We start from the raw sequence: 20955 nt of genomic DNA, 5'->3' as shown, positions 1-20955 counted from the left end.
TAGTTCACACATTAACTCACGATACCGTGCGCATTGTATATTTGAAACTCGGCGAAAGTGGCACTTGCCCCACGCTCGCTTGAGCAGAAAGGACACGAACTTGACTTTTTTCAACTGTGTTGCTTTGTCCTCCCCTGATGCCCGATCCCAGACGTTCATGTGCAAATGGTGTGGAACGCGCTACTGCGGTGCATGCGGCCGTGGAGACTTCACGGGCTGCATGAGCGAGCCTGGTCGCTGTAGGAAATGCTTTCAGGTGTGGAATACATGGACGTAAAACTAAACTTTTTTTTTACCAGGTAAGGTCCACTGAGCTATATAGCTCTTTATTAGAAGGGACCTGACTATCACAAATGATAGCTCAACGAAGTGGCTTATCACGTGGAAATGTAGAGCATCCAAATACTCGAAATGCATGTTCGTAAATGTGGATGGTAAGACCAGAGGACCCGGAGAAAAATGCACGCGACCACGGGGAGAACATGCAAACTCAAAATATACAGCAGGCGTCAGGGTTGGGATTGAACCCACGACATCCTGTATACCTGGCGAGGCAGTTAACATCTCACCACCGTGGCATGGACAGTGAGAACACAGCACTTACACATTACTCGACATCCACAACACATGCAGAATACTTTCTTTGCTTGATGCGATGGTTCACATACTACGCCACGTGTCCAATTAAACTGAAATTGTTTAACTGTCCCAACATAACAAGTCCTAGCTTTCATATTACAAAGACGTCATATTATATCGCAATGGACTCTCACTGGGTTATTTAAAAAAACAAATTTACCCATGATAGTCTCAGTAATTCTCAAGATGTTTTATACTGTTATACTGTAGTATACATACCCTATGTGACTTTACCGAAAGAACCAAAGAGTATGGATTCCTGCAGTCACGAAAGCTTCAAATCAAGTCTGTAGTATACAATTAGAAGGGTACATACAGTATTTGAAACCAAAACAAATCACCAATTAATGTTTTACATAAAACTAATATTTTTGCCTGTCAGAGAAAACTAGACAGTCCAGACAAACCCCATAAATACAAAGAGACAACACGAAAACACATACAGGTCGACAACCAACCTCTCCCGTCTTCTCAAGGCACATTACATTACTGTAGTTGGGAGCCTCTGGCAAGTTCCATCTCTGCACGCACGGTCCACTAAAACCCTGCCTCCAAATGGCTGGATGACAGCACCTCCCCCATCGTATCATTATTATCTCTGTCTAAATGTTTTACGTTGAGCTACTGAGATGGGGTCGTTTTGCGCGTGATGCAGAAGAGCTGCCAGGGCCGCCGGGTGGAGTACGCGCCTCCTCCGAAGGAAAAGGCGGACGGGGCGAAGGGTCGTGGTGGCACGGGGCGAGACTCCGGGAGCAAAGCGTCCAGCGGCAAGGCGACTCGCTCTGCCAGCAGATCGGACGCGTTCAGGTGGAAAGAAGAAATCTCGATCCAGCAGCAAGGGAGCGCGCACCTCTGGGAAGTCGGCAAAGACCGGGAAGAAAGCCAAGAAGGGTGGCAAGAAGAAGAAGACGTGAACAGCGCAAAAACCCCGTCGTGAATTATTGCTGAATGCGATCGAGCACAATTGCAGCAGTGTAACAATGCAAAACACGATCAAATGAAAATGTGGCCATCGTTAGATAAACTTCACTTTTACACCTGTTGATTTTGCTGTTTCTTCGATGTTTACTTTTTATGTAGTATATGAACAAGCCACACAGTTATTTACTTTTTAAAAATGTAATTGCGTTTATGTTTAAAGTTGAAAAGATAAACCTTTTTTTATTATTTCAGACCTCATAGATATTTTGGGTGCTACGATTTTATTAAAATTACGGGATGTTTGTCTTCATGCGTATGCACAGGTGTTTTTTTTTAATTACAGTATTGTGTTAACAATGTATGCATCCAATCAGTCACAATCCTGTACGTGTATTGCCAATGCTGTCTGTAACAATGGGTATATAAATCTTGACCTCAAGCTTTCGTGACTTCAGGAATTCATATGCTTTGGGTCTTTTGGTAAAGCCACGTATATAGAAAAAAAAAAATCACTGCCTTTCCTGCCTCAGTAACTCTCCCGCTATACTTTTTCACCTGATGACGATTGCTTGTGTTGCGATCGAAAACGTCGTGATATTTTTTATTATAATTTTTCTATCTACGTCGCTTTACCGAAAGACCCAAAGAAAATGGGTGTATAGCCTCTTTACTGCGGGTGCCGTACCTGACCGGCTCTTCTCTGGTGGTAGTGCACTCATACAAGTTGGTAAAATTAAATCGCGCTGAAGCTGTCATGTTAATTTAAGTGCAGTTATTGGTTCTTCTGTCTCTATTGTTGTGTTCCTGTCTCCATGTTTCACTGCCTCATGCATTTTCCATGTCTCCTTGTCCCCATGTCCCGGCATCCTATCTCTCTGGATGAGGGCCACTCAGTAATGCCTCCGATTTTTTTTACCCCAGCCAAGTTTCATTGCACAAACACATGGAACTTAAACAGGAAACTTTGCACATCATCTGTAAACACAAAGTTACGAGAACGTTGGCACATTTGTTTTTGTTATTTCTAAGAAAATATACATGACTCAAGTGGTAGTTTACGCGTTTGGTTCCATGTTGGGCAGCAAGGTGGCACAGTGGGGACTGCTTGTGCCTCAGAGAAAGAAAATCCTGGGTTCGATTCCCAACTCTTCATTGGTTGGTAATTGTCTGGCATTGCTTCCCATTGACAGGATTTGGCTCATGCACGCATGACGCTTCCTTATTCCACAGACGAATTATATCGTGCCACAGTTGCATGGGTGGTCTGCTCTCGATACAACCACGGCCTGTCATCTTAGCCGTGCTTGCTTTTCCACTCGGGGTGCTTCAAGCAAGCCATGTATGTCGGTCTTCATCGGATGTTTGACAGGGGACAAATACGTTTTTTTTTTATTAAAGTCTTAGCAAATGGATTTTTTGTCGTAATAAGGAGGGACATCCGCGAAAAAGAGTTGTATAGTTCATAGGATTCCTCCAGCATAAATAAATATTCTGATTGGAGCGACGGGAGAGAGAGGAGCTGAGTGGATCTTAAGAAGGAGCGCAGATAGTGGTTTACCACACATGGTCCATAGTTTGGGTTCCATGGCCACATTCGCTCTGTGGCTTGTCTTTAAAGACTTTTCAATTGATGAAGGAGATGTGCGCATCGGCCTGTTGATATTGTTATACGGTCAATGGTTACACCGGTGTCTTCGAGGAGGAATGTCAAAGCCAGGATGTGCGATGTTAGTGTCTCTCTCGAGTGAGATGTTTATTCTGAGCGCCCACCTTGCTCCACAGGCCGCGAGGGTTCTTCGGCATCTGGATGAGATTCTGGGATGGTGACAGAGCGATCCCAGAAGGGGGTCGTCACTTTAATCGGCAAATTATTGTAATGTTAATTATTAAACCGTGAGCTTGTGCTGAATCAACGCTGTTGAAATTATTCACTTCCAGAAGGCGCCGGGGCCGATGAGTTACGTAAAAAAACGCTTTAAAAATGTCACATGGCGAGTAAGATATACGAATGAGATACGTTGTGTTGGTTATATATTTTGTTATTTATATCCTCTATACTGGGACGCTAATGACGACTGCACACATTATGACACTTATCGTCTGTCACTTTGCCAAAGTGCCGAGTGCCTATGACGTAATACCCACCCCGAAAGACCCCTCGTGTAGATCTTATTGGTTATTTCGGTAAAGTCACGTAGGTGCTCGGTGCTCGCTGTTCGCGAGCACCTATGAAGGCCGGCACGGCACACGAGGGAGGTGGGTGTCCAACACCACGCCCGGCCGCCTTTGTCTCCCCAGTGGCGATTTTTATACACCGCGCCAGGTACTCATCTGAGGCTGAGTCGACCTAGGGGAGGGCCCAGGACCGGTTCAGATTATCGTCACTGGTGTTGGTGGCCGTGAGCGAGAATCGAACTCGGGCCGCCAGGGTTCCTATCGCAGCGCGCTAACCGCTGCGCCACCGCTCTCTTCTCGCCAACACGTGTTTCCTTGTGCCACTCCTATCAAGCGTATCAATTTCGAAAGCACGTGCTGGCATAGCTCGCTTGCCATTGGCCTGGTTCGTCAGTACGGTCTACGGAATCTAACTCCACCATGCTATATATACTGCGCGGTGTGGCATCAGCCGCTCTTCGCTCAGTGTCCTCTGGTCGTGTGGCGTGGAGCGTGTGGCTCTGTAAGTACACACAAGTACACGTTTACCCTACCGCCTGTCTTGTGATGTATCGATTGTACTCTCTTGTCGTGTTATAGCCGTTGGTGTTGCTGCGTGTGTAACGTCGTGTTCTCGTAGTAAGTTACTCCAACGCACCGTATAATGTGGTTATACAGTGGTTACTGGTGGTCTTATGACAGTACCAGGGGCTCAGTGTTCGGATGTTTTGTCAGCCTATCGTTCCTCAGTGGTCAATAAAATTAGTCTTTGTGGGAAAATCAGCAGTGCGATGTGGATAGACTGGGTCCCCGCCCTGGGAATATGGAATGCGCGCCACGAATTTGAGCAGATGCACTTTGGCTTCTGTTGAATTAGGCCATTTTGCGTGGTGATCAGTGGCGAGTGGTGTCTGAAGCGGCACTGACCAGCGTGGTGAAGTATAGTCAAAACAACGTCCGAAACTGACGTAACGTAATGAAGTCTTCATCCAGCAGTGGATTGGCAGAGGACTGTATATTATTGTTCTAGGTACAGCAGTGCGCATGATCGTACGTGTGTGTGTGTATAGTGAGTGTATGTAAATACACTTCTGGATGAAGGCCTCTGTGGAATGATTGATCATGCTGATGACAGATAACACAAGATAGCCTTGTACGGCATGTCCCAGTATATCACCCCGACTACGTGTTTCATTCCTTGCAGAATCCGCTGCTCAAAGGGTGCACAGTACGTACTATATTTGAAGAACGGTAATTTAAAAGAGGCGTGGGAGCCACTTATTTAATCCTCTGGTCAGACAGTTTGACGAAATATCGCAGGATCACAGTGTTTGTGGGATGTCAGCAGTGGTTGCCCTATTGCGAGGCTGGGCCCTATCACAGATGGATCTAATTTTCTCCACTGACTCGGGTGCCAGTGATTATTTGAACGGAGTTTGACCCTTTGACATTTTGCCACTGGACCACCACCGAGGCCAACGAGAGGACGACGGGAGTCGCGTGTGTTTTGCCAGGAGGACCGAACCATGCCGAGCCTGACTTCGGCTCGCCGCTTTCTGCTGCTCTACGGCACGGAGATCGGCACGGCCAAGGCCATCGCGCAGGACTTGTGCGCCCAGGCGGAGCGGTTCGGTCTCGAGGCAGACCTGCACTGCCTCAGCAAGACACACGACGAGGTGAGGACCTGGGGCCGGAGGAGTGTTGAGAGTGGAAGACCTTTCTTTTTAAAAGAGCAAAGGTCTCCCATAGGGCAGCCGACCTTGGAAGGTACCGTAGAACCGGCGAACTCCAGGAAGAAGAGCCATTTCCCCAAAAAAGTCCTCTTATATATTTGTTATGTTTGCCTGCTTTCTGCTAGTGGAATTGTGGCTGCATTACTCGGCTCACAATCAAAAGTTTGCAAGTTGAAATCCCATTTTTGTCATCCGCTCTTCCCTCCTTGCTAACGGCACTTGCCTCGGCAGCCTAAAAGGCAAAACGATGGAACCATTAGTGCGTATGTGCATACATGCGCGTGTAATGCTTGTCTGTGTCTGGCAGTTTGACTTGGATACCGAGCGAGACCCCGTGGTGATCATTGTGTCAACGACCGGTGATGGGGATCCCCCGGAAAAGGCGATAAAGTTTGTCCGCTACATCAATCAGAAATCCCTCCTCGAAAACCATTTCCAGCACCTACGCTATGCACTGCTCGGTAAAATTTCACATCTCACCGCGCGCACGTGTGATCCCACTTTTTTCTTTTTTACCTTGAAACAACAGATGTTATTTGTCAATTTATTCAAATGTAGCAGGCCACCACACTACAGAGAGAAGCATAGTTGAAATTATTGCTTAAAGTCAATCATCGTGGTTTATAGAGAGTTTGACTGTCAGCTGTTTTTTTTTTTTCTTCAGGACTGGGCGACACGAATTACACAAACTTCTGTAACTGTGGGCGGACGATGGATCGCAGGCTGGCAGAGCTGGGAGCGCAGCGCTTCTACCGAACGGGGCACGCTGATGATGCAGTGGGGTACGCCTTTTTACAAGCACACCGATATGGACTTTAAATGTAAATCACCACCAACATCTCTACCACCAATGCCTTCATCTTCAGTATTGAGCACTTTCAGATGCACTTCTGTGGCCATCTGGAATGCTCTTCCTTCCGATATTAGGAAGCCACTGGAGCTATGCACTTTTAAATCTCTATTGAACACGCATTTCTTTAGAACGGCTTTTTTCGTTTAGTTTGTTGTCCTCCTACCTCCAATTAACACGGCTGTCAACGTACGATACGAAATAAGTTCAACATACATGCAATCGTGCTATTGTTACAAACACAATCTTCATCACCACCATCTCCAACCATTATCATTCATACACTATCTGTCAATTTTGGCACCGACATTTCCAGAAGCTCAGCAAGTGTGCTGCTTGACAAATTTGGACATTTATGGTCAGGACATTGGACGTTAAATGCAACTAAACTTTTAATTTTCTGATATCATTTTCGGGCATTCACTTAATTCTTATGAGTCATTGTTTTCGATATGTTATCATGGTCCTGAATGAAACTAGTCCTTGATAAGTACATTATTTGGGGTTATTTTAATGCTTGGAAAATACGGCCAACTTTTTTTTATTTCTTCAGAAAAAACATTGGTTTTGATTTTATGACTGTAATTTAGCATCTTGACTAATTCATTACATTGCCCATAACTTATTTAAGATACAATCTATCTATCAGCAGAGCTTAAACAGTTTGTTGGTTTATCCAGACATTTAATTTTCAGGCTTAAATCATCATACAATATAATCGTTTTTATAACAGCTGTCTATTTCCCTGCCGGATATGCCACATATCTTTGAACTTGCCACTGAGATAATTTGCATGGAACTGACATTCTGGAAGTTTCAGCTGAGAATTATGAAATCATAACATCTGCTGAAAATTTAACATTGTAAACTGCCAATTCAGAATTCTAGAAAGGAGGATATTATGTATGTACATAGCATCGTAGCCCAACTCCAAAATTTGAAAGTTAACCATGGCATAGAATTAGAAGTTATTTAATTTTAACTGCCCATGGACAACTTTCTTTCCCAGTGCCTCTCGGTTTTGTCCTTTTAAAGTTTGTTTAGGCCAAACAACATGTGTTTCTTTTGCTCTCTGTAGAGGATGATTGCCTAAGATCTTGTGATTGTGCAAGATTCTTAAACATTTTGTTCTGACACTTGATGTCGTAAGACACCGTGCCTCTTGGCTGTGATAAGATCATATTGAACTATACCAGAATTGTCATCCATATCGATACTTAATTAAAGATAATTTGTGCATGCTCAAACAGTAAAGTATTTATTTATGTTTTTATCTCTAATTAATTCCCAATGGCTCAATGCTACTAACACAAATGAGATCACTTAATGCTCACTTAATTAGGGAGACACTTTGTCTTTTAGTTCATATTCACCCAGGTGGGTCATGTTTTGAGATGGCATGACTCAATTAACAAGTTGTGAGTTTTAAGTCCTGTTCAAGGGACGACTTCACCCACCATCAGGATAGGATGAGTACCACTGTAGAAAGTCACCAGTGGGCATTCTATGAATGTACTGGCTTCACCATGAGAATACGGATTTCCTCCCTCTGGCTAAGGGCCAGCATTGGAGATGGGCAGCACCCCTATGTTCGCCTGAGAGTGCAGGCACTTGAATCTTGATATGGTGCATTGTGTATGCGGTATGTATGATAACGCGCATTACTGTCTTGCAGCACCGAATTGGTGGCAGAGCCGTGGGTGGAGGGGCTCTGGGAGGCCCTTGTGTCGGAGTGTAAGCAAGAAGGGGGCGGCACGAGTCGGGTGGGCGAGCGTGTCGCAGAGGTCTCGCCACCTCGGGAGCGCGATCAAGAGCACGGAGACGCAGGGAAGAAGATCTCAGAGTCGACAGAGAAGACTTTGGATCAGACACAGGAAGATAAATCATCTGATCAAGGACCAAAGTCTGATGGCAGTGAAGCGCAAAATGCAAAACGAGATGTGGAATATCAAGCTAACGGCAGTAATGCAATCGCCATGCTAAGTAATGGATCGTTGTCCAGCCCTGTGAATGTAAATCTTGGACAAAACAGTATTTCTACAGAGAAGGCAACAGGGCAATTTTGCAGAGAATATCTCTTCTTTGGCCAATGGACTTTTGGCGGTGCACTGTCGGTAGTAACCACGAGGCTAGAAGTACGGAAGGTCCTGAAGTTGAGGTTCAGAGGAGTGACTACATAGTCCAGGATTTGGCGATCCAAGCTGCACTGCCTCCACCTGTACCTCCTGTCTCTAGCCTCTCCCCATCTGCATTGGTTCCCACACCTGACTGTCAAGACCCAGCCACTAGCACGCCTCTGGGAGCCATCCACAGATTCCTCTACAACGCCGGGCTCCACCGCACTGCCCGAGAAGCCCCTCGTGCCTTCGCTGACTGTGTCTGTGCCTCCACTCTCTGAAGCCACCCTCCAGGTGCCCTCATTGCCAGAGCCGTACCTGGAGCTGCAGTTTGATCCCAGCAGACCCGGTGTAAGAAAGCACATTTTCCGCTCTCTTGCTCATGTGTGTTGGGCCTTGTATCATTGTGACAATGCTAATAGCACTGGCATTTGGACATCAGTTCTATTTTACTTTTGAGAAAGCGAGTGCAGCAGCTGCTACGTTGCAATGTATTGTGGCATTTTAACTGGTATTACACCCACAAAGGTGGTTTTTGGGGGGAAATTCACCAGTGTTAATATTACATATCTACAGCTGATCACTTGAATACTTACCACCATTATCACTTGATGGAGGTTATATAACAGTGTTATGTAAATAATAAATGTAATTTATAAAGCGCCCTTAAACAATCTATCCAGGACACGATAAACTATATGGGATCTGCTGCACTAATGATGTCTCATAAAAGTGACATTATTTTACAGCTGACATTTGGCTTGGATGTTACATCATTAAAATGGGGTGCCAATATTCAGATGCAGTGCACATGTGTGCAATCTGCAGGGCTTGCAGGGTATTGTGGGGCTATGCCATGATGCTTTGAACCCCAAACCATGTATATCTCAACGTGTAACATTTGACAAAAGTAGCTATCTTAGTTACATAAAGTTAATGTCACACAGGTATTTGTTTTAACGAATGGAGCATCACTTTATCCCTCTGGCCCTGAACCTGTTGTGGAAATTTCATATCGCTTTGGCAGGGGCCAGCGTCTTCAGAGGAGAATTGCTGTTCACTGCACGTAAAAAGGGCACTTTTTTATCCACCCAAGATAATTAATTGACGAGCCGAGTTGACATTTCTGTTGGGATTTAAACTCAATGTTTCCAATGCGATCCGGCCGTGCCAACCATTGCGCCAGCATCCGCTGACCGTCGTGATTGCTGTCGATAGCAAATTGCTGACGCGTGTTTCCTTCTGCCTGCTCTACAGGTGCCTTGGCTTGTTCCGGCAGCTACCAGCCTCCCTCAGGCGGCCTCGGAGGTGTGCGAGGTGGCTGTGAGCGGGTGGAGGCAGCTGACCCGTGCTGATGCCGTCAAGACTGCATTGGAGCTGCAACTTGACGTCTCCGTGAGTTGGGGGCAAAGGGACGTTCGTTCTTGTGCAGGGAAGACCCTCTTAGTACTGGGAACATCTGTGTTCTGTGGCCCAGTATTGGTACCCTCCTACCTACTCTGATCCATCATTGAGGTGCTTTAAAGCTCAGAATTCAGGAAACTCTTTGTGCACACGTACTTACGTGTATGCGTGCGTGGGTATGTGTGCGTACGTGGGGAGTGGTAGTGTAGTAGTTGGCCAACATCAGGTCCTGAGCCTCCCTTATGTTCACTTGGCCTTCAATAAGTAAGAAAAGTACTCTTCTATTACAGCGACAAGAGTGCTGTTTGTTACTTGCCACTTGGCGTTGTGGTCTTTTGGCCTGTCTTTAGCAACCGTGATATGTATATTAAAGATATGTTTCGTACGCTGGCAGGACGCAGCCGTTTGCACTGTGCCCCGGCGACGCGCTGGGCGTGCTGTGCCCCAACTGGCGAGGCCGAGGTGGACGCTCTCCTGCGGAGGCTGGGCCTTCGACGGGCAGGCCGACTGCGCCCTCGAGCTGCGTGCCCAGCCCAACGCGAGGGGCCGCGGTAAAGCCGTCTACGCAGCCAGCCCAACGCTCCTCGCACACTCGCATACCTCTGTCGCTGTGCCGGTACAACGTCACGTGCCCAACTCTCTGGGGACTGAGGTGTAGGCGGATATGTGAACATGTTTAGAAAACAAAGGATTAGGCCAGGCACCAACATAGGTTACGTGATAAAAATAAAGGTGAAACTGCTTTAAGCACCTTCAATTAGCTCGGTTGGCTATGTGCGGTGTGCTTTAGAAGTAGGTGGCTATTTGGTCAGGGTAAATATGCGACAGTTGGATATGTAATGTACTGTATTTTAAATCTAGTTTTTACATTCTATCGTTTTTTGTTTGGTTTTAATCTCAGTAGTGTCCATCCATATAATCCTGTGGTCAGACTGCTCTGTTCACAGTCTAAAGGTAACACGTTCAAATCCTACTCACTGGTGAACTCGGACCATCTTCATGCTGGGATGTACATGAGGACCACTTGTAGGAAGTCGCCAGTAGTTTTTACACGGAGAATACATTCCAGCCACAAGAATCTGTATTTATTTCCCAAGCTCAGAATCACCATTGGAGACGAGCGCCACCCAAAGATAATGACCTTTGAGTTTTATGCGAGAGTAATTTTAACGTTGCAGTTTATGAAGTTTGTAGCGAATTAGTCCGTGATGTTTGTTTAATTTGAGCGATAATATAAATCTCTTCGAGGTTGAACTTTTCACCGCCTCTCCAAATCTCCCCCCCCCAACTCCCTCAGCTTCGAAGGTGCCCGACTTCATCCCTGCCGGCTCCTCCCTTCGGTCTATCCTCACTCACGGCCTGGAAATCCGAGCCCTGCCAAAGAAGGTGCACAGAGCCGCAATTCGGCACCGACTGACTCGGCTGTTCTCACACTGCTATCACTGGAGTCCAACCACAAGAGTTCAGCAGCTTGAGTCGGTCCTCCACACAGGGAACAATTTGGGGGATCAATAATAAAAATTATTCTCTGATGAAAAGTGTTTGTTAAAAGGAATTGAGGCTGTAATTGTGTAACGGTCAGTCCACTGCTTGATGAGGTGATCGCCACACTGTGGGTCGTGAGCGTTGTATGACATTACCTCACCACGCTGCTCGGCATGGGCTGGTAGAAGGTGATGACCACCTTGTAGCACAGCCCTGCTGCTGCATCTGACATCCTGGCTTTGCGCGGCGGTCGCCCATCGAAGCACAATCCAGGCTCGTCCTGTTTAGCTTCCAAGACTGACGATATTGGGCACATTCTAGGTTATCTGATCACAGGCATCATCATCATCATCGATACGATCAAGTAATAAGAATATGCGACTTATAAACTTGCCAATTACAGGGTTACTTTACGCTTGGAAAACCTTGAGTAATTAGTAATTAGAAACGAACGTTCAAAAGCAATGCGTAACATTGCACACCCAGAAATCGGCTTTGGCAACTGCGCTTTGCCCTTCCGTTTGAACGAAGACACCGACGAACGAATCGCTGAGCCTGATGTGCGGCCCTTGGCCCCCTCTCTCTCTCTCCCCTCGTGCAGGCGATGGTCCGCGCACTGGCGGAGCACAGCGGAGGATGAGTCCGAGCGCCGCCGCCTGCTGGAGCTGTGCAGCCGCCAGGGCTCGGCCGACTACACGCACCTGCTGCGGGATGCCAGCCTCGGCGTGGCCGCCCTGCTGCACGCATTCCCGTCCTGCCGGCCGCCCGCCAGCCTGCTCATTGGTACCCGCTCGCCCCGCTGCCTCTCTCCGGTAGCTGCTGCCGTCCCTCGAGTCGGCAGCGCTAGTCTTCAACGGCCGCTATCGTTCTTCACCGCCAAACTTTTTGTGTGTATGTAACTTGAACTTGTTTTGCACCGTACGTAGCCAACCGTGATAATCGGAGGTGCCGCTCTCATTAGAGGTGCCCATCCTCTTACATTTGCTGATGCCCTCCGACACCTGATGTCGTCCTCTTATAATTACTGCCGCCCCATCCTCCCCCCCCCCCATTACTGCCACCTGACTACCGTGTATAACTTTTGCTGCACTCGCAAAACTCTTGATCCCCAACTAAAACTGCTGTCATTCTACACAACTGCTGTCGCCCTTCTAAAACCGCTGTCAGCTCTTATTCTAATTACTTCTGTTAACTCTTTTTATCGCCATTGCTTTTCAGCAACCATTACCCTTTTACAATCACTGCCATCCCAATGAAACTTTCTGCACTCCTTCAACCAATGCTGCTATCCTGCAAACGCTCTCATTCTCGTACAGCTACTGACACCTCCATACAATCACTGATGCCTTCCCATGATTGTTTTTGCCCTTCCACAACCATTGTAACCCTACTTACAATCAATGTTGCCTCTGAGTGCCTCTTCGTGTCGGTGCCCTGTGTGTGCAGAACACTTGCCGCGTTTGCAACCCCGGGCCTATTCCATTGCCAGGTACGATGCACTGCACCTTGGAAGCGTTGTATTATCGCTTGCTGTTCATGCTCTGCTGGTTTTAAAAACCCTGATGCACTGAGTTGCAGGTGACCTGGAGAATGCTCATCGAGTGATGTTTATAGGATCAAAACGTGTTCTGTTTCAATCGACAGTAACCCAGAGATCTGCATGGTTCAGTAATGTTCCAAAACTTTCCCCTTCCAGATGAATGTCTTTTGCCTCTTGCAGGAGCTTGAGATTCAGTTTAGTGAAGTCAGCATCAAAGTGTATCCCTGTTCAAACAAACGATTTGAAAATCAAATTAAGAGTGATAGTTTTTTTGTGCAGTCAACATAGCTACATGTGAGTGGATGAAATCCAAATATGAATCGAGTATATCTGGCCAATGCTGGCTCAGTCCTATTACTCACTGAGCCACTTGACACCTTAAGGTAATTCTTACCATGCAAATATGTTTGTAATGCTCCGAGAAGAATATCACTGTCAAAGAACTGAAACAAAACTCTCTCTGAATGCTCAACTTAAGCAGCAGCAGCACTAGGATGGTGAACTGTCAGCACCAGGAGGCGATGGTGATACACAGTAGCATTCGGGAGCAAATCATTGCATTGGAGAGTTCATGGGGCAGTATAGTAGGGCATTTGATGTGTTGTATTTGTGCGTGTTGAGGAGTGCGTGCTGTGTAGCATGCTCTGTGTAGTACAGGATGTGGCGAGTGTTGCAAGCGGTGTGCGCTGGGATGTGTTCGTGTGCGTTGTGTGGGCAATGGGTGCCATGTAAAAAATTGTCTCTGCGTTGCCGAGCATTTAGATACCCCTCGTCTCCCTGCTGCAGCTCTCCGCTCGTGACCCCAGGAGCAGCACACGTGGTGTTCAACGTGGTGGAGTTTGCGGCGGGTCCTGGCCGACCGCAAGCGCAGCGCGGGGTGTGCACGGGCTGGCTGGCGGAGGTGGCCGTCGGTCCTGAGGCCAAGGAGAACTCCCCCCAGCCTTCCAACCTCTCTGGAGCATCCCTCGCTGACTCAGAGCTGCCGTCTTCTAAAGCCACAAAGGTCCGTTTCACTAAGCATCCAGGAATGAATGTTTATGGTTCAGTTTGGCAGCATATCTCTTAAGATCATACAACCCCACTTCATAAAGCGCTGGATAATAGCACCGATGACACGGATAGTAACTTAATAAAAAAAACTCTTCTGGAGTTTCAAGGGATTTTGCAGGTGGGTCCTGTACTGTTGTATATGTTCCATATTTTTTTTCAAGCCGCATTTCTTTCCTAAAGAAAGCCCACACGAGGAGATGGCACTCAGATTCCACGGCACAGATGGGTCGACAAAATAAACGCTCTGCTGCCTCCTACAGGCGCCGTATTGCTGTGCAAGTTGGGTGTCTCTTTCGCGTGATGTTTACACATCTTTGCACATTGCCTCCAAGTCGCTTCGTTACAGGCATTTCGCCACCACCCAAAGCAGGGTGGGTAGCAGTGACACAGTGGTTCACACACTACACCATTAGCCCATTGAGCTGGGTTGCATTCCCAGCTTTGGCTAACACCGAAGGCAAGTGATGCGTGAATTAATCCAAGACTCATCATTCACCAAGCCTCGCTGACTGAGCATTAACTATGACCAACCCCCCCCCCCCCCGCCAATATTACCAACCGAGTGTGTGGAAACCAAGATCCAACAGTGGGCTGACGAATTGCTCTAAATTATTACTTAAAGGGAGTGCCGTGTTTCCTTATTGAAAATGATTAAGAACATGTTCATCGTGATGCGGTTTGAAAAATGAAAAATTTGATGAGCTTTCTGGCCGCTGCGTCGCATTAGCCACGTGTGATGCGTGATTGATGCTTTTGTTAATCGGTAAAAAAAAATCGCTCGTGGCAGCCATGTGCTCATTTCTTAGCTGTTTTTTTTGTGTGATCATTCAATATTTATGGTTTGTCACAACATATTAAATCATAAATATTTTACATTGTAAAAATACTGCTGTAATGGCATTGTAATGTTTTTAATATCCGGCGTTTATTTTTGTCGAGGCTTATTAAACCATAAATAGTTTATGTTACAAGTGTGAAATGTTTCTGAAATTCATTTTAACATTGTATTCCACTGTACCTGTTATTGGTACTGGTAATACATTTCATGAATATGGCATACAAATACATCGATACACTTCCAGCCTTGTAGAATATACTCACAAAATTGATAGGCATTTCAACAAATGATTTATCACGAAATAATCGTATTTGTATAACGTTTAAAAAGTGGAAGGTGCATTGTAAAATAAAATGGTAATCACAAGGCAAAATTTATAATGATGGTAATTATGCTGAGGTATGGGTATTGATATCAACAATATTAATGATCATGACACTGCAGGCATTCTTAATAGTGGTGCTGATGAATGTGGTGATTGTTATAATTATGGTCACTGGTGGTAAGGTAATGATACTGGTAAGTGTATTTGGAAATGTATGAAGATGTTAATGGTGGTGATAATATTAATCTTCATAATGGTGGTAATGTTAAAGGTGCTACAATTTATGCCGCTAATTATCCATATTGTGATAATGCTGCCGATAGTGTAAATGCTAATGATGTTGTTTGTGTTGCTCTTCATGCTGGTAATGCTGTTGGTTGAGATGAAGTCGTGTCTGGCTGTTGGCAGATCCCCATATATGCGCGCAAGAGTACAGGTTTCCGTCTGCCGGAGGATGCGTCTGTCCCCATCATCATGATCGGGCCCGGCACCGGTGTCGCCCCCTTTGTGGGATTCCTACAGCACCGGTGAGCCTGCCCGTCGCTGCGCCTTCCTCCCAGTGTGTCTTTGACCAATTGTCGGAGCATTCTGTCCACATTCCCTTAATGCCCGCTGTGTGGATGGATGCAAAGTGTATTTTTATGAACTGCCCCTGAGGGATAATGCACTGAATTTATCTCCCAACCATACTAACACTCTCGCCACGTGTAATACGCAACTGTTGAGGTTAATAGTAAATGTCATGGGTTTCATTGTAACTATTCGCACATTCATTATTTGATACATTTTACAATTGGAGGTTACAATACAATTTGAAATTATTCTATTTTTACCCTAATGGTGTTTGTAAAGTTGGTAGTGGCTTATAAGTAAAGTTAAGTAATTTGTTTTGGCATGCTTTGGAAAAGAATCCCTTCTTAAATGCACAAATGGACTCCCGTGGTATGAGCCTCGGAGTGCGTTTAAGTCGGATCGGTGCGAGGTGTTTAGCGATGAGTCGGACTACCGATGCAGCAGTGCGGCACGTAATGCTGGTTGTGGACGGAGCGTTTTGTGCCACAAGCTATGACTCAGCAGGAGCATGCCTGTGTGTGTGCCCCAGAGAGCACAAGGCCAGTGGGGGCGCCGCGGTGCTCGGGGAGTCGTGGCTCTTCTTTGGCTGCCGCCACCGAGACCGCGACTTCCTCTACAGGTGAGCGCCTGCTGGAGCGGGGAGCGGGGGGGGGCCCCCTTACCTGTGAAGCAGAGGTGGCCGAGCCCTGCAGAGAGAGTGCCACTGCAACTCAGTTTTGCCATCCTTGTATACCAAACACCAACGGTGACTGTGTCGTAATTCCCTGCTGGTATGTGTATGGGGGGAGGCAGAAGTAAGTAGCGGCTCGCACACCGTGCGCTGTGAATCCAGAGAACTCAATGTTATTCCGACCACGTGTGCTAAGGTCAACATGTGCTCACCATTGCCAGATGAAAGTGACATAATTGGAGATTAATTGGCAACATTTGTATTCTTTAGCATAATTCTCACTATGTTTTGTGATATTAACGTTCATAGTGATTAATTCTTAGTGAAGTGTTAACTTTCCTAAAGTACATTTGCATAACATGCTGATAATGAGTAATAAACGAACCCAAAAGTGTGGTTGGTGAATGATGTGCATACTTATGGCACTGTAATTTTTTATAGTTTAAAAAGTTTAATCACATATAGGACTGTGTATTTGGTCCTTATAAATAAAAAGGCTGCAAAACAACAGCAATTCGTAAAAAAACAAGAGTTTTGCTTTAGTTCCTATAAATATAACGATTAGTTGGCGTTGGGTGCTTCTCATCTTCCCACAAAGTGGTACTCACGTTTTCAACTCCAGAAAGCTAATGAGCTTGGTTTGATCCCTGATTGGAAGTCAAATTAAAATACGTTGATGTTTCATGAACAAGCTTTCTAATCACAATTCATAATTACTTGCCACAAAACATTCCATCGATGGTTATTGAATAACAACAACAACCTCGTTCCGTCTTGCTCTAGGGAGCAGCTGGAGGGCTTTGTGGCACGCGGCACGCTCACCCACCTACGGGTGGCCTTCTCTCGTGACGAGCCTGCGGGGTCAGAGGTCGCGAGCCCGGGTGGGGCAGCACACCCCCGGTACGTGCAGCACATTCTTGGTCTGCACCGTGCCGACGTGATGCGTCTGCTGCTGCAGGAGGGTGCACGCCTCTACGTGTGCGGGTGAGCATTTTCGGCAGCCGAGAAAAGCGTTTGCGGCCGCGCGTAGCACACGCTGGGTTTATGTCGGTGGTTCGTCAGGGAGGTTACGTGACGGTTTGATATACATGTTGTGTTATTGGTCATGCATGCTTCCGCTGCTGACGGACCATCATTGCCCAGTTTGGTGAAGTATCGTCAAATACCTCCTACGGTCCGTACGTGATGGGGAGCCCCTCGCCCAACATTGGATTTCTAGACTGTGTACCAGACTGTCCAGAAAGATTTTTAAGTCCATGGGAGATCAAGAGGTTTCGTGTGGGGTAATTAGACTTTTATGTAAATCCCCAAAGCATGTTATAGTGACGTCCCTGGGCTACGACTGCTTTGTGTGTTTTATATTCTCGCATTCTTACTAAAACTGTCGGGACAGATGGGGGGAAGTGTCTTCAGTGAGCACTGGGAGCATTGTGCTTTTCTTGACTCGTTCACAGGACAGTTGCACCATTAAAACATCCAGGCAGCCTCAACACCAACCCACTACCACCACGGTGCTTATTTCAAGTCCTTGAATCTTCAAAGTGAAATCCCCCTGTGTTTGTGTAGTCAGCGGAGCCAGGTCCATTGTCGGAATTGTATGCCAATCCTCGACAGTTTGAGCAAATTGGAACAAGTTGATCAATTAGCAGTATCCTAAAACTACCCTTTCCCCCCCATTTAATCAGTTATTACATTTTAGTATTTAACCTATTATCACACATTGAGCAAGTTATTTTTCAAGGGTGATTCACGGGGGGGAATAGTACAGGAATGCCACAGCAGAATATGTCAATTATTTATCAGAGCAGCAATTTTAAAGGCAGGTGAGTATTCTCTTTTTAAAATAGCCACATTTTGGCTGCCACATTGCCGTGAATTGTAATTTTTTTCATATATAAGTAAACTCACACCTAGCAATGTTTTTGGCGGTTGCACTTTTAACATGCCACTTTTGTTGACAGGGACGCCAAGAACATGGCCAGGGATGTGCAGGAGACTCTGGTGGGCATGGTGGTGGAGGAGACGGGTGTTGCCAAGCTGGAGGCCATGAGGGTGATTGGCGGCCTCAAGGAGCAGGGGCGCTACTTGCAGGACGTGTGGACCTGATACGACCGAAGAGAGAGGAGGGTTTGGATTGGAGGGCGAGAGGGGATTGGACGTTCAGCAGTTCTCCTTGAACGACTCGGACAAAGTGAACCCTGTAAAATGCCAGCACAGATCGTCGTGATTCAGAAGAGGCCAGTCAAAGCTTAAGCCCAGTATTTAATAATGATGATGACGTGTCTCAATGAGAATATCCGCCTGGGTGTAACATTGGCCTGAATTTAAGTCTTGCCAAGGCACTACTTTTGCTTACTTAAATTTATTTCCCGTTATTTAGGAAAACCTCATGGATTCTCATGACATTTCAGGAGCATTCTGCATTGGGGTGTTTGGAAAGTTTCACTGATTGGTGTTTTGCATGTGGTAGGACGCCAAAGCAGTTATATCAAGATAATTCAAGCATGCAAGATGATTACACTCAAAACTCCACATAGATGGATGTGTGATGCCACTTGCTGTACTGCCATCTCTTGGCTAACTCGCAGCCCAGCAAGCTTGGCAATGTCACAAATCTGTGAATCACCAACGCTTGCATCCAAAGCGCTGGATTATAGCGTGCGCAGCTGCACCATATACATCCCATATACTGTACATGCCTTAATTGTTGACAATGACAACAATGCCAGAATTAATCGTGAACCATCTTCATACCCATCCCTACTATGTGCCGGTAGTAGAGATGGGTATAAATAATGCATTCATTGTTTATAGTTGCTGGCAGGAAACCCGCCCTGAGGTCATTCAGTGAAACGTCTTTTAGCTGCCTATTCACCATGAGTGTTTAATAGTTTGTTAAGAATGGCCACTCTTGGCATGCGATTTTTCTATAAAAAGGAAGTGTTAATTATGATGGTATGAGAGTGATTTTCAGTCGGTGCTTATACACTGCTAAATACACTACCCTAGGTTATGAACATTGGTGTGGATGACATAATATAATCTGCGATCCATATTTGTTTTCGCGTTAGACCACGGGGTAGCTTTATACCAAAATTCTTGTCAGTAACCCCTCCACCACTTGACAAAACTGTCACGTTTACAAAGATAATTACGTTTTAAGGCTACGTTTAAGTTTACTCACTCCATATACATTAACAGGAAACCCACATTACTGAGCTCGTTAAATTTCAAAATCTCAACACATTTCTCAGTAACATGGCCCTAAAAGAGAAACATGTACTGTATAGAGGGTGGCCCAAAAAGGTTTTGTTTTTATATTAAACCATTTGAATTGTGTATTCTTTAAGTTAATATTTGATCTATAAATAAAAAAATCTGAAAAATGGACAGATAATTGATGAAAGAGTTCAATTAGTTTTTATGTATGCAGAAGAATGGCAGCTCTAATCTTTTATGAAGCCGTACATTATTTTCAAAAAAGAGAATTCATGCATGCATGAATGTTAATAGAAGTGGGTTTGAACATTTGTTAAATGAAATGAAATAACCGTAGATACTTTGTTAACATATATATAATAACCCTAGGTGTCCTGATTTTTGAGCCACCCTGTATGTAATAGGCCCTTCTGGTCATTGCCAAATTACAATGGTTTGGCTATGTATGGTGCAAAATAAATTCAACATACATTAGAATATATCTTGTTGGATTTCGATGAATGAAAATGTTTTTTGTGTGTGCTTCTCCAGCACTGCCAACACGGCTTCACTAAAACACAAGTAATCTTTGAGATTGGCTATGTGACAAAAAACACACTGTTGAAAAGGCTTCACTTATTGATTTTGGTTGATGAATAATATCAATTTTACTGAACTTATTGTGCATTTACTGTGAAATGTGTAACCCCGCACGTTAAAGCAAGTTTTATATGTTACTTAGAAATACAGTGGCATTTATACATTTATATACTCAAGTTTAAACGACTGTAATCAACATTTATATTTACTATTGATAGTGGGGTGTGCACACAATAGAAAATACCTCGCAGGCAATTTATATACGTGTTTTATGCAGTCTTGTTGATCATGGGAAAGCTGGTAATGCTACACGTGGAGAGTTTACAGTTAATGTCACACGTGGAGAGTTTACTGGACAGCGCTGAATAATTTAAAATCAAAGGAACGACTGTTTGCCCTAATGATGACCTTTTGTTTTTTTTTTAAATAAGAAAGCTGAATATATTTTTTAGGCTTTGCTCCGAATGAAAATGTATGCCGGCATATTTGTGCAATAATGTTTTTAGAATGACAGTAACGTTTCAATCACTTTGTAATGGTATAATGTACGGTACTGTATATGACAAGATATACAAATAAACACGATATAATACAACAAAATATATTTTCAATATTTTAAAAAATGTTATGATTATCAAGCCAGACCTTTGTGTATCTTTCCGTTGTGATTCCAATTACATTCCCAGCTGCGCTTCAGCGGTGTTCATGTCATATGGAACGCTCATAGCCAGCAGTGTAAAAATCTCGTTTTTGACTGAGCCCCATCAGGTGAGCAGTGCACCCCTTGTTTGCATGGCAACTGATTATTTTTTAGACAATACCTTAATACAAGTTACAAAACAAAATGCAAATCATTGA

The 20955-nt window shown here is 45.2% G+C and overlaps 1 protein-coding gene across 1 annotated transcript; it reads left to right on the top strand.

Moving 5' to 3' along the window:
• The first annotated feature begins 4129 nt into the window (after positions 1-4129).
• MTRR (5-methyltetrahydrofolate-homocysteine methyltransferase reductase) lies at positions 4130-20689 on the top strand. Its single transcript, XM_061554601.1, is given in 22 exon segments — positions 4130-4237; positions 5229-5390; positions 5755-5908; positions 6112-6229; positions 7973-8342; positions 8344-8406; positions 8408-8595; positions 8597-8765; positions 9672-9809; positions 10116-10121; positions 10220-10267; positions 10269-10310; positions 10312-10369; positions 11116-11204; positions 11905-11934; positions 11936-12086; positions 12750-12792; positions 13630-13846; positions 15465-15583; positions 16159-16248; positions 17083-17283; positions 18261-20689. Coding segments are annotated over 21 exon segments (2589 nt in total). The 5' UTR covers positions 4130-4237; positions 5229-5240; the 3' UTR covers positions 18406-20689.
• Positions 20690-20955: the final 266 nt, after the last annotated feature.

The sequence above is a fragment of the Lethenteron reissneri genome, chromosome 20 (genome assembly GCF_015708825.2).
Source record: "Lethenteron reissneri isolate LAM-NWPU_2019-01 chromosome 20, ASM1570882v1, whole genome shotgun sequence".
Lineage (NCBI taxonomy): Eukaryota > Metazoa > Chordata > Hyperoartia > Petromyzontiformes > Petromyzontidae > Lethenteron > Lethenteron reissneri.
This window is presented reverse-complemented; position numbering and strand designations above follow the sequence as displayed.